General features: G+C 47.1%; 6 protein-coding genes and 2 pseudogenes across 6 annotated transcripts; all 8 read left to right on the top strand.

Moving 5' to 3' along the window:
* Positions 1 to 6,271: 6,271 nt before the first annotated feature.
* Positions 6,272 to 8,656, top strand: LOC117194836 (protein regulator of cytokinesis 1-like). Its single transcript, XM_033399312.1, has 2 exons — positions 6,272 to 8,372; positions 8,610 to 8,656. Exons 1-2 carry the CDS (start codon positions 6,272 to 6,274, stop codon positions 8,654 to 8,656), a joined length of 2,148 nt encoding a protein of 715 aa, XP_033255203.1.
* Positions 8,645 to 10,473, top strand: LOC117194835 (annotated as a pseudogene).
* Positions 10,474 to 12,188: 1,715 nt separating this feature from the next.
* LOC117194834 lies at positions 12,189 to 13,221 on the top strand. The gene is made up of 2 exons (XM_033399311.1): positions 12,189 to 12,819; positions 13,208 to 13,221. Exons 1-2 carry the CDS (start codon positions 12,189 to 12,191, stop codon positions 13,219 to 13,221), a joined length of 645 nt encoding a protein of 214 aa, XP_033255202.1.
* A 235-nt stretch (positions 13,222 to 13,456) lies between these two features.
* Positions 13,457 to 14,138, top strand: LOC117194796 (probable cytochrome P450 12a4, mitochondrial). The gene is made up of 2 exons (XM_033399283.1): positions 13,457 to 13,538; positions 13,603 to 14,138. Exons 1-2 carry the CDS (start codon positions 13,467 to 13,469, stop codon positions 14,098 to 14,100), a joined length of 570 nt encoding a protein of 189 aa, XP_033255174.1. The 5' UTR covers positions 13,457 to 13,466; the 3' UTR covers positions 14,101 to 14,138.
* Positions 14,131 to 15,999, top strand: LOC117194833 (probable cytochrome P450 12a5, mitochondrial). The gene is made up of 3 exons (XM_033399310.1): positions 14,131 to 14,598; positions 14,655 to 15,280; positions 15,975 to 15,999. The coding sequence occupies exons 1-3, from the start codon at positions 14,131 to 14,133 to the stop codon at positions 15,997 to 15,999; spliced, it is 1,119 nt and encodes a 372-aa protein (XP_033255201.1).
* A 161-nt stretch (positions 16,000 to 16,160) lies between these two features.
* LOC117194832 (protein regulator of cytokinesis 1-like) lies at positions 16,161 to 19,204 on the top strand. The gene is made up of 2 exons (XM_033399309.1): positions 16,161 to 17,505; positions 19,185 to 19,204. Exons 1-2 carry the CDS (start codon positions 16,161 to 16,163, stop codon positions 19,202 to 19,204), a joined length of 1,365 nt encoding a protein of 454 aa, XP_033255200.1.
* Positions 19,205 to 23,259: 4,055 nt separating this feature from the next.
* LOC117194745 (probable cytochrome P450 12a4, mitochondrial) lies at positions 23,260 to 24,598 on the top strand. The gene is made up of 4 exons (XM_033399241.1): positions 23,260 to 23,381; positions 23,445 to 23,935; positions 23,994 to 24,441; positions 24,501 to 24,598. The coding sequence occupies exons 1-4, from the start codon at positions 23,310 to 23,312 to the stop codon at positions 24,576 to 24,578; spliced, it is 1,089 nt and encodes a 362-aa protein (XP_033255132.1). The 5' UTR covers positions 23,260 to 23,309; the 3' UTR covers positions 24,579 to 24,598.
* Positions 24,578 to 25,198, top strand: LOC117194831 (annotated as a pseudogene).
* Positions 25,199 to 26,057: the final 859 nt, after the last annotated feature.

Raw genomic sequence — 26,057 nt, 5'->3', positions numbered from 1 at the left:
GCGTCACTCCAGCTGACGCAACCAGAACATATCTCTCCCGATGTTTCCGGTGACAATAACATTAACCAAACAAATAACGTGGGTATCGGTCAAGCACGAGATAGTCACGCAGAAGTTCTTTTAGATTTTTCAAGAGCGAGTGCAAATCGAAGTAATTCGAGCTCACACGTAGCACCAGCAAAAGTTTCCAGTATAATGCAGAATTGGCGCATTAAATTCGATGGTTCAAAAACTTGCATGAGGATGGATGAGTTTATTTATCGAGTACGTTCTCTAACGCAACAAAATCTTTATAACAATTATCAATTGCTTTGTGATCACTTGTATCTTTTATTCGCGGGAAAAGCTAGTGATTGGTACTGGAAATTCCATCGAAATTACCCAAACTTTAATTGGGATACGTTTTGTATAGAGTTTAGAAGAAGATTTGAAGATGTTGAGACCGACTATGATATCTGGGAAAAGATTAGGAAACGTCGTCAGGGCGAAAACGAATCCTTCGATGACTTTCAATATGCTATCGAAGATCTCGTGGATAGGCTTCAAAATTCGGTTACAGAAGAAGATGTTGTGAATCTACTTATTAGAAATTCCAAGCCCACTCTTCACCACGAGCTTCTTCACTTAAAGATTGCCAATAGATCGTTATTACGACGAGAGGAACGTAAGCACGAGCAGTTTTATAACGATATAAGATCGGTCAAGCAAAGGACTCTTCGCTCATACGTATCGGAATTGTCAGGTCCAGACGATAGCGAGCAGCTATTCGATGACTTGGTCGAGCATAATGAAGTGTGTCAAATACAACGTCGTACTTCACAGTCAGTTCCAACTTGCTGGAACTGTGACAACAAAGGTCATAAATTTGACGATTGTGTAGGTCCTCGTAAGATCTTTTGCTACGGGTGTGGAACAAAAGATACTTACAAACCGGTATGTCCCAAATGTAACCCTCCGGGAAACCGGCAGAAGGATGTGTTAAACAACAACAAGCAGACACATCCTTAGAAAAAAGTTTGCAAGAATCACCTACTAGTTTAACGAACGACCAAAGTTTAAGGGAGCCTAAGATCAGCTCACAAACAGTAGAGGAAACCCTGCCTACGGCACATCATTTTTCATTTACTCCTTTACCTGAAAGGGAAGCAAATTATATTACAACGCGTAAGAAAATTTTTGATAAGATAGATAGTTTTAAATTTGTAAGAAAGCCCAAACGTTCAACTAAACGTTTGAGACAATTTTGGAAGATGGTTCGCAAGAATAAGAACAAGTTTGTTTCAGCTATATTTCTTAGTTCGGATAGCAGGCTGTACACCAGTGTCACCATTGAAGGCAGTGATTACATAGCTTTGTTGGATTCGGGGCCACAATCAGTTGTATTGGAGGTTCAGCCGCGAAAGAAATGTTGGCGCATTGCAAGGTTAAGAAGTGTTCAGGAGCAATACGAACGGCTAACGATACTGAAAGTAAGGTTATAGGCAAGCTGATAACACAAATTAATTACCGTGGATGCACGGCAGACCTAGAAATGTTTCTTATTCCTGAACTCAAGCAAGACGTCTATTTGGGGATAGACTTCTGGCAAAAATTTGGACTTTTAGATAAAATCTCACACACTGCAGAGGTATCTGAATTAGATGTTGGAGGTACGGATGACGTCGAAGAACCACCGAACCTACATAAATTGACAGCAGACGAGAGAATTCGCTTAGATAAAGTGATAGGTTGTTTTCCATCTTTCGCTACTGAAGGATTAGGCCGTACCAGTTTAGTCACACACTCTATAGATGTTGGAGCAGCTATTCCCGTTAAGCAACGACATTGGCCGGTATCGCCAGCCATAGAGAAATTGATGTTTGCCGAGGTGGACAATATGCTTGCGCTCGATGTTATAGAGGAGTCGACTAGTCCCTGGAGCAGTAATTGCGTTTTGGTAAAGAAAGGCGAAAAATATAGACTGTGTCTCGATTCAAGAGAAGTGAACAAGGTTACAAGACGGGATGCATATCCGTTACCACATATTGATGGTATTCTAAGTCGATTACCACCCGCTCGTTACATCACTGGATTAGACATGAAACACGCATTTTGGCAAATCCCGTTGGATGAACAATCGCGACAGTATACTGCATTTACAGTGCCTAACCGACCATTATATCAATATAAAATGATGCCATTTGGTCTTTGCAATGCCGCTCAAACTCTCTGTAGACTAATGGATCGAGTTATTCCAGCTCATCTTCGGACACGTGTATTCGTATATTTAGATGATCTACTTGTTTTATCAGAGGATTTCGAGTCGCATTTACTGTTGTTACAGGAGATAGCGTTGTGTCTACGCAAAGCAAATCTAACCATTAACATAGGGAAATCAAACTTTTGCATAAAAGAAATCACGTATTTGGGTTTTATTATTGGTAATGGTCGGATAAAGACAAATCCAGACAAAATCAAGGCCATCTCGAAGTTCCCTGTGCCAGTTACCGTTAAGCAACTGCGTCGATTTTTGGGGTTATCCGGTTGGTACCGACGTTTCGTTGAAAATTATGCTACCGTTAGTTTTCCCTTAACCGAGTTGCTTAAGAAGAAAAAAGATTTACAGTGGAATGATGATGCTCAACAGTCGTTTGAGACCTTAAAGTCCTGTTTAACCGCATCACCCATTTTGATAACTCCTGACTTCTCAAAACCTTTTATTTTGCTCTGTGATGCTAGCACTTACGGAATCGGTTGTGTTTTAGCTCAAGAACGCGACGGCGTTGAATTGCCAATTGCTTACATGTCAGAAAAATTATCCAAGGCACAACGTAATTATTCGGTTACCGAACTAGAGTGCTTAGCAGTCATAAAGGGAATAAAAAAAATTCCGCTCTTATATTGAGGGACAGGACTTCGTAGTCATAACCGATCACGCAGCACTTAAATGGTTAATGCAACAAAAGGATTTATCGGGTAGATTAGCCAGATGGTCTATGAAATTGCGTAGTTTCACATTTAATATCCTACATAGAAAGGGGACACTGAATGTTGTCGCTGACACTCTATCGCGTCAGGATGAACCGGCTATAGAGGAGCTCACGCAAATAAACCCCATGGTTGATCTAGACTCAGATCAATTCAAATCAGCTGAGTATCTGAGTTTAATAGAAAGTATTCAACAGAATCAGAGTAAGTTCCCAGACTTGAAAGTGATAGACGGTCAAGTTTTCAAAAGGACAGTATTCGCTTCGGGAGATTTGGTATATGCTAGAAATTTCACACAAAGTAGTGCTATAAAAAAGTTTAGTTCTAACCTAGCCCCTGTGTTCATTCCCGCTCAGGTAATTAAAAAGCGAAGTCCGTACTATTACGAATTGGTCGATGGGAACAAGAAATATCTCGGCGTGTATCATCTGAAAGACATTCAAATCAGGAAATAATCTCTCCTAATCAAGTTCTTCAGATAATTATTCGTCGAGCAGGTCTTGTATAATTATCTGTGGTGTAGTAGCCAGCACAAAATATAGGGAATTGGTTATCTTCTTTCGTCTCGTGAGACCCCCTAGTGATATTTCGAACGATCAAGCTTTAGCCGCTCTTAAGGTTGGATCAAAGCCTTAGCCGCTCTTAAGTCCGAACGCCCACGAACACATACAAGCGACGGACAGTGGGAAGCATAGACGGCAATCGTACGATTGCACAGTTAAGCTATGCTGTGCATTAGACGATCGTTTTATGCTGCTGCGAATGTTCTGGATCATACGATTGCACAGTTAGTAAAAAGCTCAAAAGCTCTGCTGCAGTGGCTACTCAGGCCATCGTCTATTACTGCTTTGAACAATATAAGAAAGTTGATCGATCTGTAAAGACGTGATAATTTCCGAGTGCGAGCAACATACATATTGCACACACATATATATAGTGCTATCCGGAAAATATATATATTTCCACAAATATATGCTGGAAGCATATAGTTACAAGTGCCGTACAGTTCAGTGGTCAGTGAATGACAAGAATTTAGTGCAGATATATTTGGGAAAAGAGGTATGTTTTCATATAAGTGCCGTGCACGTGCTGACATAACCTATGTTGCAGGGAGGTGTACCTAAGCTGCCCCATCGCGGTATAGTCTCGAGAAGACTACCCTGGGAGCTGGCTTAGGCGAACAGTTGTCGAGGGTTCTCCAACTCCATCCATAATTCATCTTTTCTGGACCTTATATTGCCACCAAGTCGGAATCTCCAAAGATCCAAGTGGAACAGATCAGCCTTAATCGCCAAGAATATTTAGTGCTGCTCAGACATAAATAACTAAATACAAGCTTGGCGGAAGATTCGTCAGTACGGCCCGGAACCATATACATCGCACCTGTTGACCTCTAACCAACTTCAGGCGGTCAACAGTCTACAAAGCAGCAGCACAGGATCGAGTTTTGTCCAATTTACATTTAATTCATTATCAAGTTCCAACGCATAAACATCAGCAGTTTAACGTAATGTAACTGAAACTTTATTAACACCCCTCTTTGATGTTACGCGCGTACATACCTACATACATATGTGCATATGCACACTAAATTGTCTTCGTTTGCTACCTTTTGGTTCAATTTTCGCGATAGAGCATAACAATTAAATTTCTGTCTGTATTATGAAAACCAAAACAACTGACTGATGACTATGCGACGGTGTTTGTAGCGTAATTGTATTGTATGCATTATATATTTATGATTTCCATATTTTAAACAGCTGCGGTCAACATCTACGACATCATTGGGCCCAACGATCAGCGTAAGACAATAACGCCGGAGTGAGTAATTATGTACAGCAAAAAGTAGTTTGGTCAAAAGAGCCTATTAACTTGAAAGTGTAGATATGCATACAGTGTATAATGATTCAAACCCGTCTGCTCAGTGTGTATAATGCACCCCAGTCTGATCTAGCTTTTGTTTACGATTTCGATTCTTATTCTCTCGTTTATATATATATATATATCTATACCCTAATGTTTTTCATGCTTTAAAATAATGAATTTATAACTAAACTTATATGATAATTAGGATTAAGGAAATATTACCCACAAATTAGAAGCTAAGTCAATTGTTGTGTTTCTACAACTGCAACGTAATGAATATTGAAATTGAAGTCTCACATTATATTAAAATATGAATCTTTTTGGATTGAAATGAATCTTTAAAATCATAAAAATGGCCTGTCGAGTATCCGTGCCAGGATCTTATAAAATGTGGTAAACCTTAGTAAAGGATTGATCAAGGGACAATGCAAGAACTCGAACGCAATGTCATGGTAGGGAGGGTACAGAAGAGAGGGACAATCAACACCTAGGTTCTCTCTAAATAGAAATGGTTCAGTAGGGCTTTTTTTTTTGGCGTGTCGGCGCTATCAGTATTTCAGTTTCCTTTGTTTTATATAATCACTTATAGTTCCCGTAAAGTGCACTAATTAAATGTAGTGGAGTACGATAGTACAATTAGGCGAGGAAGAACCCCGACCATCCGGCGAGCTAGACCCGAGCCTAGCAAGAGTGCACACGACCAACCCTATTTGTACCCCGTCCTTAAGTCAGTCATGGTCATCTGCTGATACCGAGGGCCTATATATCTGTTTACATATATATATATTTAAACTCTGGTACACTACAGATACCAAGTGCCAGCTGGTACGTGTGTCGATGGTTCCCCTGAGCTTGCTATCAAGCGAGGAGCACTTCCCCAAGGCTGCTGAGTTCCTGCCAGAACGTTGGATTCGTAACGCCACAGACTCCAACGGGCAATGCCCGGCAAATGACTTGAAGCTGAAGAATCCGTTTGTGTTCTTGCCCTTCGGATTTGGACCCCGGATGTGCGTTGGAAAGCGCATCGTGGACATGGAGCTCGAGCTGGGCATCGCTCGACTCATTCGGAACTTTAGCATCGAGTTCAATCATCCCACGGAGAACGCTTTCCGCTCCTCCCTGATCAATTTGCCCAACAGTAAACACATTTCTCATACTAAATTATCTTTACAACTGGAAAACCTTGAAGGAACTTATTTGCAATATAAAGTAGGTGTTTTTTTGGCCGCACGTCAATCAGAATCAACTTGTTTTGTGCTTTGAGGCATGAGGCAAATCAAGCACACAAAATTTTCATTGTGCAATTTGTGCCAACACGAGAGGCGTCACTTATCTGTGCGGAGGCATTTTCCTTGAGCAACACATTGTGCAATCGAAATCCTGCACACATCACATAAATTCCTTCCATTCGCGAATACAAGACCCATTCCTATTGGCTATGGTTGACCCAACCTCCATCAAGGGAGAGATCCTTGAGATGACTGGCGAGCATGTGGAGCAGCTCCATTCAATGTGGTCCCTCATGTTCGAGCCGAAGACATGCGAGGACTTTCTGCACAAACTCAAGGCGCACGCGGATAATTTCTATACGGATCTGCTGACCGAGTCGCGGGAGAAGCAGGTGGCCATCCTGGATGACATAGCCGCACTCCGAGCCGAGGCCAGCGACCTCACCCGACTCCTCCATGAGACGGTGGACATTGGTCAGAGGCCCGACGATGTGCCACTGATCATATGGCAGCTGAAGCTGGACAAAAGCATTGAGCATCTGCGCGAGGAGCTCTCGAAACGTCGGGCGGAGATCGGGGAGCTGCTGCTCCAGCAGGAGCAGCTCTGCGAAGAGCTGGGCGCACTGCCGCTCCCTCTACTGGCAGAGCCGCTGCCCCTGCCCGATGAGATGGACGGCTTTCGCGACCATCTCGACAACCTGCGCTCTCAGCGCGCAGTGCGCCAGACGGAGCTGGACCAGCTGCGCAAGGCCATCAAGCATGACATGAAGATGCTCGAGCTGATGCCCCAGACCGATGCAGAGGATCGCCTACTGAACGAACTGAGCCACAATCTAACACCAGAGACACTAGAGCGGCTGCGGCAGATGCGCAACAGTTATGCCGAGCAGATCCAGGAGCTGCGCTCCAAAATCCATGACATGCGCGAGAAGATCTACGTGCTGTGGGATCGCCTCCAGGAGACGGACGAGAGCGCAATGCGACGAGTGCGCGAGTGCACCGAGAATACGCAGCGCACCTATGACATCCTCCATTCGGAGCTGCAGCGCTGCCAGGCACTGCGCAGCCAGAACCTCAAGACGTTCATCGAGCAGCTGCGCGTCGAGATAAGCAAGTGGTGGGATCTAACGCTCAAGAGCCAGCAGGAGCGCAAGCGTTTCTCCAACTACTACAACGAAGACCTGTTGGAGCTGCACGAGCTGCAGCTGGATGATCTGAAGAGCTTCTACACGTGCAACAAGGAGATTTTCGATTTGTACGAGAGCCGTGCAGAACTTTGGTCCCGCATGCAGGCTCTAGAGGCAAAGGCCAACGAGCCGAATCGTTTCAACAATCGTGGCGGCCAGTTCCTTAAAGAGGAAAAGGAACGCAAGGCCATCACCTCGAAGCTGCCTAAGATTGAGCAGCAGATCACTGAACTGGTGCACGCCTATGAGGTGCAATCGCATGGCCCGTTTCTGGTTTATGGCGAGAACATACTGGAGCTGATGGCTGGCGAATGGGAGAACTATCGGCAGGCCAAGCAGAGCTCGGCCCGCAAGAAGGCCCCGCCCACCACGAGGACGGGCAGCAGCAGCATATTGATGATGCCACCGCCGACTGCCGGTTCAACGGCCCCTCGCACGCCCCGAACTTTGAAGAACATGTCCTCAATGTCGACCTCGACAATGTCGTTGCGCAAGACCCCAACAATCCAGCTGATCACTCCCAATATGACCAAGAGCACTGGGAATCTGCACAAGCGACTGAATCCATCAGCAGCCGCCAGCTCTTCGGGGTATCGGACTCCCAACGCCAAGCGCAGCCTCATGAGCTCTCTGAATTCGATACGCCCGTCGCCGTCTACCGCACAGCGGCTGGCCAACAGCCAGCTGAAGGCGTCCAAGTCGCCACTAAAGCGGGTCCGCGTCCTGGACAACACATTGCGTCGCAGCGGGGGATTGGGCAGACGCAGCATTGGCACACGCTCGAACAAAAAGCCACGCACAAAATCAGCGGTGCCGGATACAAGATCGCCCAGCGATTCCGAGTATATGACCGATGAGAGCACTGAAAATGACCGCGAAGCCGGGATCTCCTATGAAGAATTGGTGCCCACGAGTCGCTCCTCAGTGCTGCCCGTCGGCGGGGCTCAGCATCAGCGCAATCGCGTGGCTGTGCCACGAATTCGCCATGTCCTCGTAAACCACAATTCGGTGGCGTCGGCCGCCAACACACCGTCAAAGCAGGCGGTCAATCAGGAGGAGAGGCCTCGATTTGGCAATCAATTGAAGCTCCCATCGCCACGTGAAAGTCGCATGTGGCCGAATCCACGATGAGATTATTGGAATTTTTATTTGCGTTTTATGTTTGATTTCATTTTTTGTACCTTTATCTGTTTATCTCTGTTTCATTTATTTTCGATGTTGGCCCAATAAAAATTAAATTACCTTCAAGAAGGACAAACGAATGTTTACAATTATTTCTGTTTGGCATTCGCACGCTCCCGCTAACGTGTTTTGGCACTCTCTCTCTCTCTTGTTCTGTTTGTGCTCTGTTATCGGTCAGCTCTTTTTGCAACAAAGCTCTCGCAGGCCTTTCAAATAGCTAGCTAATGGAATGATTTAGCAGTATAGCTCTGGCAGTGAATGAATTAAGTTCCTAACAAGCAAAATGTTGAAAGTGCGCAGCGGTCTATCTATAATTCAGGCGCAAAAAGCAGCCCTCTCTGTCAGCAGTCCGCTGGTAAATATATAGTATACATATAGATCCGATATCACAGTGATATACGTTTTTAAATCTCTTGTAGCGTTGGCAGACCACAGCAGCTGTAGCAGAGCCCAGAAATGATGCACAGTGGCTACAAGCTCGTCGCTTTAATCAGATTCCTAGTACAACTTTTCTGTCTACTGTTCGGAATTTTATGCCTGGAGGAAAATATAGCAAACTGGACATTGTGAAATTGTTCAAAGCTTTGCAAGACGACTATGGAAACATATTATATTTACCAGGTATGATGGGAGGTACGTCATACCTGATGACTCACAATCCCAAGGACTTCGAGGTCGTGTTCCGGAACGAAGGAGTGTGGCCGCATCGGCCTGGCAGCGATACTCTTCGCTATCATCGGAAGACTCATAGAAAGGATTTCTTCCAGGGAGTGGAGGGAGCTTTACCCACACAAGGAAAAACCTGGAGCGACTTTCGATCGGCTGTAAATCCTGTCCTAATGCAGCCGAAGAACGTGCGGCTTTACTATAAGAAGATGTCCCAAGTGAACCAGGAGTTTGTGCAACGGTGCGTATGACTGATAATAAATCCCTGTTTACGCTCAAGTATGTTCTCCCCCCTTCACAGTATTAAAGCACTCCGTGATATCGATATCCAGGAAGCTCCAGATGATTTCTTAAACGTTATAAGTCGGTGGACCCTCGAGTCAGTCTCTGTGGTGGCTCTGGACAAGCAGTTGGCACTGCTCAAAGAGTCGGGCGATAACGACCAGGCTGTGTTACTTTTCAAGTACCTGGACGATTTTTTTGAATTAACAGCCGATCTGGAGATGAAGCCCTCCATCTGGCGTTACGTTAAAACACCCAAGCTAATGAAGCTAATGAAGTCCCTAGATGGCGTTCAAGAAATAACTTCAGCGTATGTAGACGAAGCTATAGAGCGTCTAGAGAAAGAGGCCAAGGAGGGTGTTGTCCGCCCTGAGAGCGAGCAGAGTGTACTGGAAAAGCTGCTCAAGATCGACAAAAAGGTGGCGACGGTTATGGCCATGGACATGCTAATGGCCGGAGTGGATACCTTACATAGTCTGTTGTTCTCATACTTACCCTTATCTCATACATCCTTTTTTTCCAGACCTCAAGTACCTTTACAGCGGCCTTGCTGTGCCTTGCCAAGAATCCGAAGAAGCAGGCCGTACTCCGAGAAGAGGTGATGAAGGTTCTACCCGAGAAGGACTCCGAATTCACTGAGGCATCGATGAAGAACGTTCCCTATCTACGTGCCTGCATCAAAGAGTCACAACGGATCTATCCTTTGGTCATCGGCAATGGCCGATTTCTCAATCGGGACAGCGTTTTGAGCGGATACCAAGTGCCAGCTGGTACCTGTGTGTCGATGGTTCCCTGAGCTTGCTATCAAGCGAGGAGCACTTCCCCAAGGCTGCTGAGTTCCTGCCAGAACGTTGGATTCGTAACGCCACAGACTCCAACGGGCAATGCCGGCAAATGACTTGAAGCTGAAGAATCCGTTTGTGTTCTTGCCCTTCGGATTTGGACCCCGGATGTGCGTTGGAAAGCGCATCGTGGACATGGAGCTCGAGCTGGGCATCGCTCGACTCATTCGGAACTTTAGCATCGAGTTCAATCATCCCACGGAGAACGCTTTCCGCTCCTCCCTGATCAATTTGCCCAACAGTAAACACATTTCTCATACTAAATTATCTTTACAACTGGAAAACCTTGAAGGAACTTATTTGCAATATAAAGTAGGTGTTTTTTTGGCCGCACGTCAATCAGAATCAACTTGTTTTGTGCTTTGAGGCATGAGGCAAATCAAGCACACAAAATTTCCATTGTGCAATTTGTGCCAACACGAGAGGCGTCACTTATCTGTGCGGAGGCATTTTCCTTGAGCAACACATTGTGCAATCGAAATCCTGCACACATCACATAAATTCCTTCCATTCGCGAATACAAGACCCATTCCTATTGGCTATGGTTGACCCAACCTCCATCAAGGGAGAGATCCTTGAGATGACTGGCGAGCATGTGGAGCAGCTCCATTCAATGTGGTCCCTCATGTTCGGGCCGAAGACATGCGAGGACTTTCTTCACAAACTCAAGGCGCACGCGGATAATTTCTATACGGATCTGCTGACCGAGTCGTGGGAGAAGCAGGCGGCCATCCTGGATGACATAGCCGCACTCCGAGCCGAGGCCAGCGACCTCACCCGACTCCTCCATGAGACGGTGGACATTGGTCAGAGGCCCTACGATGTGCCACTGATCACATTGCAGCTGAAGCTGGACAAAAGCATTGAGCATCTGCGCGAGGAGCTCTCGAAACGTCGGGCGGAGATCGGGGAGCTGCTGCTCCAGCAGGAGCAGCTCTGCGAAGAGCTGGGCGCACTGCCGCTCCCTCTACTGGCAGAGCCGCTGCCCCTGCCCGATGAGATGGACGGCGTTCGCGACCATCTCGACAACCTGCGCTCTCAGCGCGCAGTGCGCCAGACGGAGCTGGACCAGCTGCGCAAGGCCATCAAGCATGACATGAAGATGCTCGAGCTGATGCCCCAGACCGATGCAGAGGATCGCCTACTGAACGAACTGAGCCACAATCTAACACCAGAGACACTAGAGCGGCTGCGGCAGATGCGCAACAGTTATGCCGAGCAGATCCAGGAGCTGCGCTCCAAAATCCATGACATGCGCGAGAAGATCTACGTGCTGTGGGATCGCCTCCAGGAGACGGACGAGAGCGCCATGCGACGAGTGCACGAGTGCACCGAGAATACGCAGCGCACCTATGACATCCTCCATTCGGAGCTGCAGCGCTGCCAGGCACTGCGCAGACAGAACCTCAAGACGTTCATCGAGCAGCTGCGCGTCGAGATAAGCAAGTGGTGGGATCTAACGCTCAAGAGCCAGCAGGAGCGCAAGCGTTTCTCCAACTACTACAATAAGTATTACAACGAAGACCTGTTGGAGCTGCACGAGCTGGAGCTGGATGATCTGAAGAGCTTCTACACGTGCAACAAGGAGATTTTCGATCTGTACGAGAGCCGTGCAGAACTTTGGTCCAAAGGCCAACGAGCCGAATCGTTTCAACAATCGTGGCGGCCAGTTCCTTAAAGAGGAAAAGGAACGCAAGGCTATCACCTCGAAGCTGCCCAAGATTGAGCAGCAGATCACTGAACTGGTGCACGCCTATGAGGTGCAATCGCATGGCCCGTTTCTGGTTTATGGCAAGAACATACTGGAGCTGATGGCTGGCGAATGGGAGAACTATCGGCAGGCCAAGCAGAGCTCGGCCCGCAAGAAGGCCCCGCCCACCACGAGGACGGGCAGCAGCAGCAAATTGATGATGCCACCGCCGACTGCCGGTTCAACGGCCCCTCGCACGCCCCGAACTTTGAAGAACATGTCCTCAATGTCGACCTCGACAATGTCGTTGCGCAAGACCCCAACAATCCAGCTGATCACTCCCAATATGACCAAGAGCACTGGGAATCTGCACAAGCGACTGAATCCATCAGCAGCCGCCAGCTCTTCGGGGTATCGGACTCCCAACGCCAAGCGCAGCCTCATGAGCTCTCTGAATTCGATACGCCCGTCGCCGTCTACCGCACAGCTGCTGGCCAACAGCCAGCTGAAGGCGTCCAAGGCGCCACTAAAGCGGGTCCGCGTCCTGGACAACACATTGCGTCGCAGCGGGGGATTGGGCAGACGCAGCATTGGCACACGCTCGAACAAGAAGCCACGCACAAAATCAGCGGTGCCGGATACAAGATCGCCCAGCGATTCCGAGTATATGACCGATGAGAGCACTGAAAATGACCGCGAAGCCGGGATCTCCTATGAAGAATTGGTGCCCACGAGTCGCTCCTCAGTGCTGCCCGTCGGCGGGGCTCAGCATCAGCGCAATCGCGTGGCTGTGCCACGAATTCGCCATGTCCTCGTAAACCACAATTCGGTGGCGTCGGCCGCCAACACACCGTCAAAGCAGGCGGTCAATCAGGAGGAGAGGCCTCGATTTGGCAATCAATTGAAGCTCCCATGGCCACGTGAAAGTCGCATGTGGCCGAATCCACGATGAGATTATTGGAATTTTTATTTGCGTTTTATGTTTGATTTTATTTTTTGTACCTTTATCTGTTTATCTCTGTTTCATTTATTTTCGATGTTGGCCCAATAAAAATTAAATTACCTTCAAGAAGGACAACCGAACCAAAAAAAAAATAACAAGATATAAAAAAGCGCTAAAGATTAGCTTGTTTATATTATTATCAGGCCCAAAACTTTCGGCAGTCTACCGACCATTCCATGCCCAATAAATTAAATTTGGCCAAAAAATCTGATGCCATAATTATGGCGATTTATTTGTTTCATTTCATTGAGAGTCAGATCAATCATTATACTATATTCCTAAATATTCCGTAGAAGGTATAACATAGTCGATCAAATAGCAGTCTATATTAAAAAAATATGGCAAATGTTTACAATTATTTCTGTTGGCATTCGCACGCTCCCGCGAACGTGTTTTGGCACTCTCTCTCTCTCTTGTTCTGTTTGTGCTCTGTTATCGGTCAGCTCTTTTTTCAACAAAGCTCTCGCAGGCCTTTCAAATAGCTAGCTAATGGAATGAATGATTTAGCAGTATAGCTCTGGCAGTGAATGAATGAAGTTCCTAACAAGCAAAATGTTGAAAGTGCGCAGCGGTCTATCTATAATTCAGGCGCACAAAGCAGCCCTCTCTGTCAGCAGTCCGCTGGTAAATATATAGTATACATATAGATCCGATATCACAGTGATATACGTTTTTAAATCTCTTGTAGCGTTGGCAGACCACAGCAGCTGTAGCAGAGCCCAGAAATGATGCAGGGTGGCTACAAGCTCGTCCCTTTGATCAGATTCCTAGTACAACTTTTCTGTCTACTGTTCGGAATTTTATGCCTGGAGGAAAATATAGCAAACTGGACATTGTGAAATTGTTCAAAGCTTTGCAAGACGACTATGGAAACATATTATATTTACAAGGTATGATGGGAGGTACGTCATACCTGATGACTCACAATCCCAAGGACTTCGAGGTCGTGTTCCGGAACGAAGGAGTGTGGCCGCATCGGCCTGGCAGCGATACTCTTCGCTATCATCGGAAGACTCATAGAAAGGATTTCTTCCAGGGAGTGGAGGGAGCTTTACCCACACAAGGAAAAACCTGGAGCGACTTTCGATCGGCTGTAAATACTGTCCTAATGCAGCCGAAGAACGTGCGGCTTTACTATAAGAAGATGTCCCAAGTGAACCAGGAGTTTGTGCAACGGTGCGTATGACTGATAATAAATCCCTGTTTACGCTCAAGTATGTTCTCCCCCCTTCACAGTATTAAAGCACTCCGGGATATCGATACCCAGGAAGCTCCAGATGATTTCTTAAACGTTATAAATCGGTGGACCCTCGAGTCAGTCTCTGTGGTGGCTCTGGACAAGCAGTTGGCACTGCTCAAAGAGTCGGGCGATAACGACCAGGCTGTGTTACTTTTCAAGTACCTGGACGATTTTTTTGAATTAACAGCCGATCTGGAGATGAAGCCCTCCATCTGGCGTTACGTTAAAACACCCAAGCTAATGAAGCTAATGAAGTCCCTAGATGGCGTTCAAGAAATAACTTCAGCGTATGTAGACGAAGCTATAGAGCGTCTAGAGAAAGAGGCCAAGGAGGGTGTTGTCCGCCCTGAGAGCGAGCAGAGTGTACTGGAAAAGCTGCTCAAGATCGACAAAAAGGTGGCGACGGTTATGGCCATGGACATGCTAATGGCCGGAGTGGATACCGTACGTAGTCTGTTGTTCTCATACTTACCCTTATCTCATACATCCTTTTTTTCCAGACCTCAAGTACCTTTACAGCGGCCTTGCTGTGCCTTGCCAAGAATCCGGAGAAGCAGGCCGTACTCCGAGAAGAGGTGATAAAGGTTCTACCCGAGAAGGACTCCGAATTCACTGAGGCATCGATGAAGAACGTTCCCTATCTACGTGCCTGCATCAAAGAGTCACAACGGATCTATCCTTTGGTCATCGGCAATGGCCGATTTCTCAATTGGGACAGCGTTTTGAGCAGATACCAAGTGCCAGCTGGTACCTGTGTGTCGATGGTTCCCCTGAGCTTGCTATCAAGCGAGGAGCACTTCCCCAAGGCTGCTGAGTTCCTGCCAGAACGTTGGATTCGTAACGCCACAGACTCCAACGGGCAATGCCCGGCAAATGACTTGAAGCTGAAGAATCCGTTTGTGTTCTTGCCCTTCGGATTTGGACCCCGGATGTGCGTTGGAAAGCGCATCGTGGACATGGAGCTCGAGCTGGGCCTCGCTCGACTCATTCGGAACTTTAGCATCGATTTCAATCATCCCACGGAGAACGCTTTCCGCTCCTCCCTGATCAATTTGCCCAACAGTAAACACATTTCTCATCCTAAATTATCTTTACAACTGGAAAACCTTGAAGGAACTTATTTGCAATATAAAGTAGGTGTTTTTTTGGCCGCACGTCAATCAGAATCAACTTGTTTTGTGCTTTGAGGCATGAGGCAAATCAAGCACACAAAATTTTCATTGTGCAATTTGTGCCAACACGAGAGGCGTCACTTATCGGTGCGGAGGCATTTTCCTTGAGCAACACATTGTGCAATCGAAATCCTGCACACATCACATAAATTCCTTCCATTCGCGAATACAAGACCCATTCCTATTGGCTATGGTTGACCCAACCTCCATCAAGGGAGAGATCCTTGGGATGACTGGCGAGCATGTGGAGCAGCTCCATTCAATGTGGTCCCTCATGTTCGAGCCGAAGACCAGCGACCTCACCCGACTCCTCCATGAGACGGTGGACATTGGTTAGAGGCCCGACGATGTGCCACTGATCATATGGCAGCTGAAGCTGGACAAAAGCATTGAGCATCTGCGCGAGGAGCTCTCGAAACGTCGGGCGGAGATCGGGAGCTGCTGCTCCAGCAGGAGCAGCTCTGCGAAGAGCTGGGCGCACTGCCGCTCCCTCTACTGGCGGACCCGCTGCCCCTGCCCGATGAGATGGACGGCTTTCGCGACCATCTCGACAACCTGCGCTCTCAGCGCGCAGTGCGCCAGACGGAGCTGGACCAGCTGCGCAAGGCCATCAAGCATGACATGAATATGCTCCAGCTGATGCCCCAGACCGATGCAGAGGATCGCCTACTGAACGATCTGAGCCACAATCTAACACCAGAGATACTAGAGCGGCTGCGGCAGATGCGCAACAGTTATGCCGAGCAGATCCAGGAGCTGCGCTCCAAAATCCATGACATGCGCGAGAAGATCTACGTGCTGTGGGATCGCCTCCAGGAGACGGACGAGAGCGCCATGCGACGAGTGCACGAGTGCACCGAGAATACGCAGCGCACCTATGACATCCTCCATTCGGAGCTGCAGCGCTGCCAGGCACTGCGCAGACAGAACCTCAAGACGTTCATCGAGCAGCTGCGCGTCGAGATAAGCAAGTGGTGGGATCTAACGCTCAAGAGCCAGCAGGAGCGCAAGCGTTTCTCCAACTACTACAATAAGTATTACAACGAAGACCTGTTGGAGCTGCACGAGCTGGAGCTGGATGATCTGAAGAACTTCTACACGTGCAACAAGGAGATTTTCGATCTGTACGAGAGCCGTGCAGAACTTTGGTCCCGCATGCAGGCTCTAGAGGCAAAGGCCAACGAGCCGAATCGTTTGAACAATCGTGGCGGCCAGTTCCTTAAAGAGGAAAAGGAACGCAAGGCCATCACTTCGAAGCTGCCCAAGATTGAGCAGCAGATCACTGAACTGGTGCACGCCTATGAGGTGCAATCGCATGGCCCGTTTCTGGTTTATGGCGAGAACATACTGGAGCTGATGGCTGGCGAATGGGAGAACTATCGGCAGGCCAAGCAGAGCTCGGCCCGCAAGAAGGCCCCGCCCACCACGAGGACGGGCAGCAGCAGCAAATTGATGATGCCACCGCCGACTGCCGGTTCAACGGCCCCTCGCACGCCCCGAACTTTGAAGAACATGTCCTCAATGTCGACCTCGACAATGTCGTTGCGCAAGACCCCAACAATCCAGCTGATCACTCCCAATATGACCAAGAGCACTGGGAATCTGCACAAGCGACTGAATCCATCAGCAGCCGCCAGCTCTTCGGGGTATCGGACTCCCAACGCCAAGCGCAGCCTCATGAGCTCTCTGAATTCGATACGCCCGTCGCCGTGTACCGCACAGCGGCTGGCCAACAGCCAGCTGAAGGCGTCCAAGTCGCCACTAAAGCGGGTCCGCGTCCTGGACAACACATTGCGTCGCAGCGGGGGATTGGGCAGACGCAGCATTGGCACACGCTCGAACAAGAAGCCACGCACAAAATCAGCGGTGCCGGATACAAGATCGCCCAGCGATTCCGAGTATATGACCGATGAGACCACTGAAAATGACCGCGAAGCCGGGATCTCCTATGAAGAATTGGTGCCCACGAGTCGCTCCTCAGTGCTGCCCGTCGGCGGGGCTCAGCATCAGCGCAATCGCGTGGCTGTGCCACGAATTCGCCATGTCCTCGTAAACCACAATTCGGTGGCGTCGGCCGCCAACACACCGTCAAAGCAGGCGGTCAATCAGGAGGAGAGGCCTCGATTTGGCAATCAATTGAAGCTCCCATCGCCACGTGAAAGTCGCATGTGGCCGAATCCACGATGAGATTATTGGAATTTTTATTTGCGTTTTATGTTTGATTTCAATTTTTGTACCTTTATCTGTTTATCTCTGTTTCATTTATTTTCGATGTTGGCCCAATAAAAATTAAATTACCTTCAAGAAGGACAACCGAACCAAAAAAAAAACGAGGGGGAACGTTGTGAGTTGCTGCGGACACCGCAACTGTACGGTTATACCCGATACTAAGTCAGTATGGCTCTCCTCCGGCAGACGCCGCTAATATTAAACGACACGACAAAGAGTGCGTGCGAGAGAGACAGAAAATCAGTCTGAGCGTGACGTCGGGCGCTGCGTAGCCACTGCAAATTGATTTGTTCCTATTGGCTATTAAAATGATCTGATCTGATCCAGATTCAGCAATCTGATAGATATGGTCATTATCTATGATTCTGCGTTTTTAGTTTTCTCGAATGTGCAATATTGTGGATGCAACAGATTTTCGTCCTTTGTGTGGGCGGAAGGGGGTGGGGCGAAATTTGGAAACAAACTCGTCTCGGTCCGATATATTAGGAGTGTGGATACCAAATTTGGTTGCTCTAGCTTTTATAGTCTCTGAGATCTAGGCGCTAATGTTTTACTCTAAGCAAAGCCGCCTATGCTACGTGTGTGTTAGAGAGAGACAGGGCGAGAAAAAATGAAATTGTTTTCTTGATGCGGGCTATAATAATAATACGATCCAATTCAGATTCCGCAGTCCTAAAGATATGGTCATTCTCTACACTTCTACGTTTTTGGTTTTCTCATATCTTTAAAATTGTGAATGCCACAGATTTTCGTCCTTTGTGGGGGCGGAAGTGGGCGGGGCGAAGTTTTGAAATATTTTTGTGGCAGTGACATATCACAGAAGTCTGGATCCAAAACATCGTTGCTCTAGCTCTTATAGTCTTTGAGCACTAGGCGCTGAAGGGGACGGACAGACGGACGGACGGCCAGACGGACAGACGGACAGACGGACAGACAGACAGACAGACAGGGCCCAATCGACTCGGCTATTGATGCTGATCAAGAATATATATACTTTATGGGGTCGGAAACGATTCCTTCTGGACGTTACACACATCCACTTTTACCACAAATCTAATATACCCCAATACTCATTTTGAGTATCGGGTATAATAACAAGATATAAAAAATCGCTAAAGATTAGCTTGTTTATATTATTATCAGGCCCAAAACTTTCGGCAGTCTACCGACCATTCCATGACCAATAAATTAAATTTGGCCAAAAAATCTGATGCCATAATTATGGCGATTTATTTGTTTCATTTCATTGAGAGTCAGATCAATCATAATACTATATTCCTAGATGAATATGCAAGTCGATTTAGCCATGTCCGTCTATCCATCTTAAACCTGTTTCTGTTCAAACTAGTCTCTCAGTTTTGAAGCTCATTAAGTTTCATGAATACCCAGATCATTCGTCGAAACAGATCACATCGAATGACATATAAACGAAGTATCGATAGAACCTACAAATATAAACATATATAAGGAACGACAATATCAATAGCTGTCATAGAGAACGATGTATTGATAATGGCATGGAAGAGGATCTACCTTTGAACATGTAGAACCTACAAACATAAAAATCAATAAGGAACCACATTATATAGCTATCATATGAACGACGTTTTGATATTGGTCCTGTTTCAGACCTACCTTTAAACATGTAAAACCTACAAACATAAACATCAATAAGGCTCTGAATTGTTGACATGGAAAGCTTACCTTTCCCAACAATCGAAGTGTTCATATCTCTTGGTAAGTGCTGTAGAACCTGTATATAATTGTTTACCAGCGAATTTCTAATCAGTTGTGCAACTGATTAGATATCATATTTGCAAGTCATCATGATACTCAAACATTTTCTAGGGAATGGTGGGGTATATATTATTTGACTTCGTTTAAAAAATGGAAAAAATCCTATAGAAAATTGATTCCCTTAAAAGTTACAATCATTTGTGCGTTAAACATGGCGATGGAATAGCTATTAAAATATCGATAAACTGAACTTTAATTCCTGCACATCAAAAGTAATTCCATATTACTTATATTATGATTATACGAATGATTTTTCATCTCTTTAATCAATTCCTGCAATGATTTTGTTCGGAGCAGAACCCAGCCGATTAGCTGCTTGCCAAATAGCACCTAATTCTTGGCCCTCAGCCGCTTATTTTGTTTGTTACTTATGTCTATGTCACTCATTTGTTTGTTAAAGCTCTGCGCTTGCTTGCCCTGCTAAACGCTCTCTGCCAGCTCGCTCTTCGCTATCTCCGCTTTGCGTCTGCCTACCGACGTCGGCCGAGCGAAGCTGCGCTTAGCGATCGGAGCGGCAATGTAAAGGGCAGGCAAGCCACACTTGCAATTTGGATGTCACGCATTAAAGAACATATCGTAATTTTATTTCTGCGCCGAGTTTTATTTAATTCGAAATAATTAGTCGGCCGATTGGGGATAAAAAACATTATCTCCACATAAAATTTGGTGACCCCGACGTGATCTCTGAGTTGCAGTGTCAATTAATAATCATTCGCGATCGACATTCGTTAGCCTTAGCAAATTTTCGGCGGTTAAGCACAATTCGGTGCTAAAACACACTTACATACACCTACATACACGCATTGCTGGCTATTAATTTCTCTGTCGCGCCAATTCGGTCAGTGCAGTGCGGTAGGCAGTGCAGCGAACTCACTAATACACACAAGCGGAGTACAAAGCGGAATCGGACAGCTCGCACAGCCGCACAGCTAAAGGCATTAGCTGCAATCCCTTTGCTTTCGGTTCCCACGTTTATACGTATACAGGGTGTCCTTTTCGGTCGTGCTGAGTGACTCTTTTAAAACCTCAACATGGCAGCACCTGAGCCTACCAATGTCGCGAACGCAGCAATGCCGAGTGATGTAGATTTCTACAAGCACAAGGCCGAGTCCATCGCGCGCCAACTAGAGGCCATGGATCGCTTTCTCACCAAGGAAGAGCTTGCCGAGTTAGATGAGGCAGAACTTCAAGCTCGCTTAGAGCAAATCGAGCGAATGAATGCGGATTTCGATGCCGCTCAAACAAGCCTTGAAAGGCTGGATTTCCTGCAGTTAGCCCATGATGCCCGACTGGACTTTTCGAATGTTTATGTGAAGGTTAGGTCCAGGCTGTCGCGGGAGTTGATGGCTGCTCGCACGGTAAATGTTGCCAATTCAACGGCTCGGCATACTCTCGAGGGGAATTCGTCGTTGTTCGCCTATAATAGTATAGGCCGTTCTCGAATGCCCGAGTTGCAGCTTCCGCGATTCGGGGGGAACTACATGGATTGGCCAGAATTCCACTCGATGTTCTCGACAATGGTGCACAAAGACCATCGTATACCAATCATCGAAAAATTCCAATATCTTCGTGGATGTCTAGATGGTGCTGCGCTGGATACGATTCGTTCCTTGGAACTTTCTAAGGAGAATTACGACAAGGCGTTGAATTTGCTAATGTTGCGATTCGATAATAAACTGTTACATTTTCAGGCACACGTCAAGGCCATTTTCGGGCTGCAAGGGGTGGAGAAGGGCTCAGCTATCGGCTTGCGCGCGCTCAGCGACAAAATCAATTCGCACTTGCGTGCACTTCAGACCTTGGCGACCCCGCAGGAGATTTCGGATGGGTTGCTGATTTTCATCATAGGCACGAAACTGGACCACAAAACAAAGGAGAAATGGGAAGAGAACTTGCCGACGTCAGGATTGCCTCGGTGGTCAAGCATGGCCTCATTATTGGAAGCGAGATGTCGGATGCTGGAGAATTTGGGATCAGCCATGGCAACAACCCCTAGTCAACAGGTGGGAGAAGACAAACCTGTCACCCTTATCACCTCCAGTAACGACCATCCTAACCCCATATGTAACCATTGCAATTCCTCCGAGCATTACATATCTAGATGTCAGGCATTCCTGAATCTCTCTGCGTTTGAACGATACAAAGAAGCAAAGAAGAGCCGCTTGTGTTTGAACTGCCTCAACAAGGCCATGAATTGCAGAGGTGCAGGTCAGGACCTTGCAGGCATTGCCAGGCCAAACATCACACGCTACTCCACATTCCATCGGGAACTGGTGCTTCATCTTCCTCTTCACCGGCCGAGGAATCGATCCAGCAAGAGGCCGCGACTGTGCTTCTAGCAAGCGGGTGTTCTAGCCCTCCCCCCTCGATCCAGAAATCTCAGCCTAGCCAGAACGTGTTGCTACCTACTGCCCTCGTCCATGTAACAGATCGTTATGGAGCACTTATCCCATGTCGTGCCATTTTGGATTCTGCATCACAGGCAAACTTTGTAACATCTAGACTTGCTGATCAGTTGCAGTTGGATCATCGCTCGTCTTATGTTCACATCTCTGGAATCGGAGATTCCATTCTACCTTCGAGCAAGTCTGTACATATAGTTGTACAATCCCAGGACGCAAGCTATCGAGCTTCCTTCGCTGCAATTGTCACCAACTCAATTACGGAAATGCAGCCTAACTTCGGCGTAGACGCAAAGGATTGGCCAATGCCGAATAATCTAAAACTAGCTGATCCTAATTTCTCCAAGCCCCAACGTATCGATCTGTTGATAGGTTCTGGTTTGTTCTTCGATTTAATGTGCGTCGGACAGATTCGACTATCAGCCCAATTACCAACATTGCAGGAGACAAAACTTGGTTGGATAGTATCAGGAAGCATTGATAGCTCGGAGAATAAGCGTGCAGCTTTAACCGCTTTTGAAAATTCCTCGTGCATCTCTATTGACGATTTTCGACCCACAACGCTGGAGTACCAAAACTTAGAGCAGCAATGCAGGAAGCAGCTGCTCGAGTGCCAGGTGCAAGTGGAAAAACTGCGATCGGAGAATCAGGAACTGCAGCGCGAACTTTTCCATATATTAAAAACCTACATATCCACGCCAAATGAAATTCAACTTTCAACAGTTTCTACATTGCCAAATTTCCTGCCATTCTATGCAATTACAGAGGTTCCCGATGATCAAGACGTAGTCACGACAAGCCGCCTTCGTAAAGAAGCGCCGATTGCTGCGTTCGACGATCATCCCAGCGTAGCCGCCAGCTGCGCCCAAGCAAGCATCTTCAAGAGGAAAAATAGCGGTTCTGCCCCTTCAGGATGGATCTGTTGAAAGCCTTTGCCTTCCAACGGGGGGTGAATGTTCGGAGCAGAACCCAGCCGATTAGCTGCTTGCCAAATAGCACCTAATTCTTGGCCCTCAGCCGCTTATTTTGCTACTTATGTCTATGTCACTCATTTGCTTGTTAAAGCTCTGCGCTTGCTTGCCCTGCTAAACGCTCTCTGCCAGCTCGCTCTTCGCTATCTCCGCTTTGCGTCTGCCTACCGACGTCGGCCGAGCGAAGCTGCGCTTAGCGATCGGAGCGGCAATGTAAAGGGCAGGCAAGCCACACTTGCAATTTGGATGTCACGCATTAAAGAACATATCGTAATTTTATTTCTGCTCCGAGTTTTATTTAATTCGAAATAATTAGTCGGCCGATTGGGGATAAAAAACATTATCTCCACAGATTTCATTGCGTAATATTTATGCGAACTTTCCTACCATTAGAGCTTCAAAATTATGCACAATTGATAGCCCAACCCAAAATAAAGAGTATCCAAAGCTCGATACATTTATACGCATAGTTTCGAGGACAAATATAAATTTTTGACAAACAATTCAAATTACCAAATCGCCTTTACTGCGCCTCAGTTGAGTTTTTGTTGCGGACGAGTTAAGATCATAGAAAAGGCAAAAATATGTTGAAAATCCGTAGTGGAATTGCCGTAGCTCACAAGCAAGTGGCGGCCGTCTCTTTCAGTGGACAGCAGGTTAGAGGATAGAAGCTGGCAATGATTTGGTATGTAAAATGCCTCAATACCGATCATATCCAGCGCCGGCAGACCACAGCTGCTGCAGCTCTAACCCGAGACGATGCAGAGTGGCAGCAGGCGCGTCCCTTCAGGCAGGTGCCTCGGGCCAATTCGATATCTCTGATTCCCAAAATGTTCATGCCAGGGGGTAAATATGAGAACAAGGACCTTGCGGAGTTGATAATGGCCATGCGCGAAGACAATGGCATCATTCATGTTGTGCCAGGCATCATGGGAGGACCTCCCATGTTGAGTACACACAATCCCAAGGACTTCGAGGTAGTATTCCGGCACGAGGGCACGTGGCCAGACAGGCCTGGCGCCGACGCTCTTTTGTACCATCGGCAGACGCACAGAAAGGATTTCTTTCAGGGCGTCGAGGGCGTCGCACCAACCCAAGGAAAGGCGTGGGGCGACTTTCGATCGGCTGTAAATCCAGTCCTCATGCAGCCCAAGAACGCGAGGCTTTACTACAAGAAAATGTCCCAGGTCAATCAGGAATTTGTGCAGCGGTAGGCCATTCCACAAATGTGTTTCTTTAAATACTTAAAAACTATTTTCCATTTAAAGCATTAAAGTTATCCGAGATGCCAGCACTCTAGAGGTTCCTGATAACTTCATAGACACCATCAATCGCTGGACCCTGGAGTCAGTCTCCGTCGTGGCATTGGACAGGCAGTTGGGACTGCTGAAGGAGTCGAACAAAAAGATCGAAGCCACAAAGCTTTTCCACCTCTTGAAAGATTTCTTTAAAGTATCTGCTGATCTGGAGCTGAAGCCCTCCGCCTGGCGCATGTTCAAATCGCCCAAACTGATGAAAATGATGAACATTCTCGACACCATTCTGTACATTATATCGGCATATATTGATGAGGCGGTAGAGCGATTGGAGAAGGAAGCCAAAGAGGGTGTTGTCCGTCCTGAGAACGAGCAGAGTGTACTGGAAAAGCTCCTCAAGGTCGACAAGAAGGTGGCCACAATCATGGCCATGGACATGCTAATGGCCGGAGTTGATACCGTACGTACTCTGCAGATCACGTAATAATCAGAGATTGATATAATTCGATATTTTTTCAGACCTCTAGCACATTTACACGGTCATGCTCTGCCTTGCCAAGAATCCCGAAAAGCAGGCCATACTCCGAGAGGAGGTGATGAAGGTACTGCCCCACAAGGACTCGGATTTCACGGAGGAATCCATGAGGAACGTTCCCTATTTGCGTGCCAGCATCAAAGAGTCGCATCGGATGTATCCGCTGGCTGTTATGAATGCCCGAGTTCTCAATCGGGACAGCGTTTTGAGCGGATACCAAGTGTCAGCTGGTACCTGTGTGTCGATGGTTCCCCTGAGCTTGCTATCAAGCGAGGAGCACTTCCCCAAGGCTGCTGAGTTCCTGCCAGAAAGTTGAATTCGTAACGCCACAGACTCCACCGGGCAATGCCCAGCAAATGACTTGAAGCTGAAGAATCCGTTTGTGTTCTTGCCCTTCGGATTTGGACCCCGGATGTGCGTTGGAAAGCGCATCGTGGACATGGAGCTGGAGCTGGGCATCGCCCGGCTCCTTCGGAACTTCAACATCGAGTTCAATCACTCCACGGAAAAAGCCTTCCGCAGTGAACTGATCAGCTTTCCCAACATACCGCTCAAGTTCAAGTTCACGGATTTGGCCAACTGAGCCGTTCAAATATTCAATATTAGACGGGTGTCTTCATCGTAGCGAATGTGTTCGATATACTCATATTCACGTTCTACTTTCCTATCTTCTATATACAATAGAATACATTTGATGTATATGCATACGAGGTTGTATATAATTAAATATGCGACACTTCAGCTTACGTTTTAAAAAAGGTTTTATTCTTTCACTTAAACTTAGCGTACATTAGTTATTTCCCCGACGATGACTGAGGTCTGAAGTCTTGAACGGAATTAACTTTGGTTGAATTCTCCGACGGTGTCGCGATTGACGTTTGTCTTGAACAGAACTGAGTTGGCTTCTTAGATGCAGACTATTACTATTATGATGCTCGGTTTGGGATTTGGATTTGGATTCGGAGGCGTTGGCTTCGACTTCGGCTTCGGAGATGGAGTACGTGACTCGATCGATATGTGGGAAAGGCGGCTTTTGATGAAAGGATTCCGCTGCGTATGATCGGTGTTGCATTACTTGGGGGTGGCTGAGAATAGGGCCTCTGATTGGTCAGCTAGGATGGTGTGATTCTTGAGAATCGATTCGTAATTGATCTCTGAAGAGTGGCGTGATTCTGGTGCGGCTGGATTCTAGTGCGGCTGGATTCTAGGCGGCATCTATTGTTTTATGTTCAACATCCAGTTTAGGGTGTTTGTTTACATTGCCTGCAATCGGCTACGCGTGGTCCATTTCGAGCGTGAGATTGTTTATGAGGGTTCGAAGCTGAGGGTGTCGTACTGTTTATAGTATTGTGGGTGCAGGGTAATAGGCATAGACAAGGGTATGCGGAGCATGGACTATAGATATGTCACTCCCCCATTGTTAGATTTAAGCCTGTCCTCAGGCGATTATCCTTGGATATAGTTCAGGTGCGTCTAAAACTGTGCCTGCTGGGTATTCCTCGTATTCGTCTGAAGGTGTTTCTATGTGCGGGTCGGTTTTA

The sequence above is a fragment of the Drosophila miranda genome (genome assembly GCF_003369915.1).
Source record: "Drosophila miranda strain MSH22 chromosome Y unlocalized genomic scaffold, D.miranda_PacBio2.1 Contig_Y3_pilon, whole genome shotgun sequence".
Taxonomy (NCBI): Eukaryota; Metazoa; Arthropoda; class Insecta; order Diptera; family Drosophilidae; genus Drosophila; species Drosophila miranda.
This window is presented reverse-complemented; position numbering and strand designations above follow the sequence as displayed.

Excerpts from the sequence above, each read along its gene's own strand:
- LOC117194836 (XM_033399312.1), top strand. The coding sequence starts at position 6,272 with ATGGTTGACCCAACCTCCATCAAGGGAGAGATCCTTGAGATGACTGGC. Across the intron at positions 8,373-8,609 it reads AAGTCGCATGTGGCCGAATC|CTCTTTTTGCAACAAAGCTC; the intron begins CACGATGAGATT and ends GTTATCGGTCAG.
- LOC117194834 (XM_033399311.1), top strand. The coding sequence starts at position 12,189 with ATGTCCTCAATGTCGACCTCGACAATGTCGTTGCGCAAGACCCCAACA.
- LOC117194796 (XM_033399283.1), top strand. The coding sequence starts at position 13,467 with ATGTTGAAAGTGCGCAGCGGTCTATCTATAATTCAGGCGCACAAAGCA. Across the intron at positions 13,539-13,602 it reads TCTCTGTCAGCAGTCCGCTG|CGTTGGCAGACCACAGCAGC; the intron begins GTAAATATATAG and ends AATCTCTTGTAG.
- LOC117194833 (XM_033399310.1), top strand. The coding sequence starts at position 14,131 with ATGTTCTCCCCCCTTCACAGTATTAAAGCACTCCGGGATATCGATACC. Across the intron at positions 14,599-14,654 it reads TAATGGCCGGAGTGGATACC|ACCTCAAGTACCTTTACAGC; the intron begins GTACGTAGTCTG and ends CTTTTTTTCCAG. Across the intron at positions 15,281-15,974 it reads CTTGAAGGAACTTATTTGCA|ACCGATGCAGAGGATCGCCT; the intron begins ATATAAAGTAGG and ends CTGATGCCCCAG.
- LOC117194832 (XM_033399309.1), top strand. The coding sequence starts at position 16,161 with ATGCGACGAGTGCACGAGTGCACCGAGAATACGCAGCGCACCTATGAC. Across the intron at positions 17,506-19,184 it reads AAGTCGCATGTGGCCGAATC|ACCTACCTTTAAACATGTAA; the intron begins CACGATGAGATT and ends GTCCTGTTTCAG.
- LOC117194745 (XM_033399241.1), top strand. The coding sequence starts at position 23,310 with ATGTTGAAAATCCGTAGTGGAATTGCCGTAGCTCACAAGCAAGTGGCG. Across the intron at positions 23,382-23,444 it reads TCTCTTTCAGTGGACAGCAG|CGCCGGCAGACCACAGCTGC; the intron begins GTTAGAGGATAG and ends GATCATATCCAG. Across the intron at positions 23,936-23,993 it reads AATCAGGAATTTGTGCAGCG|CATTAAAGTTATCCGAGATG; the intron begins GTAGGCCATTCC and ends TTCCATTTAAAG.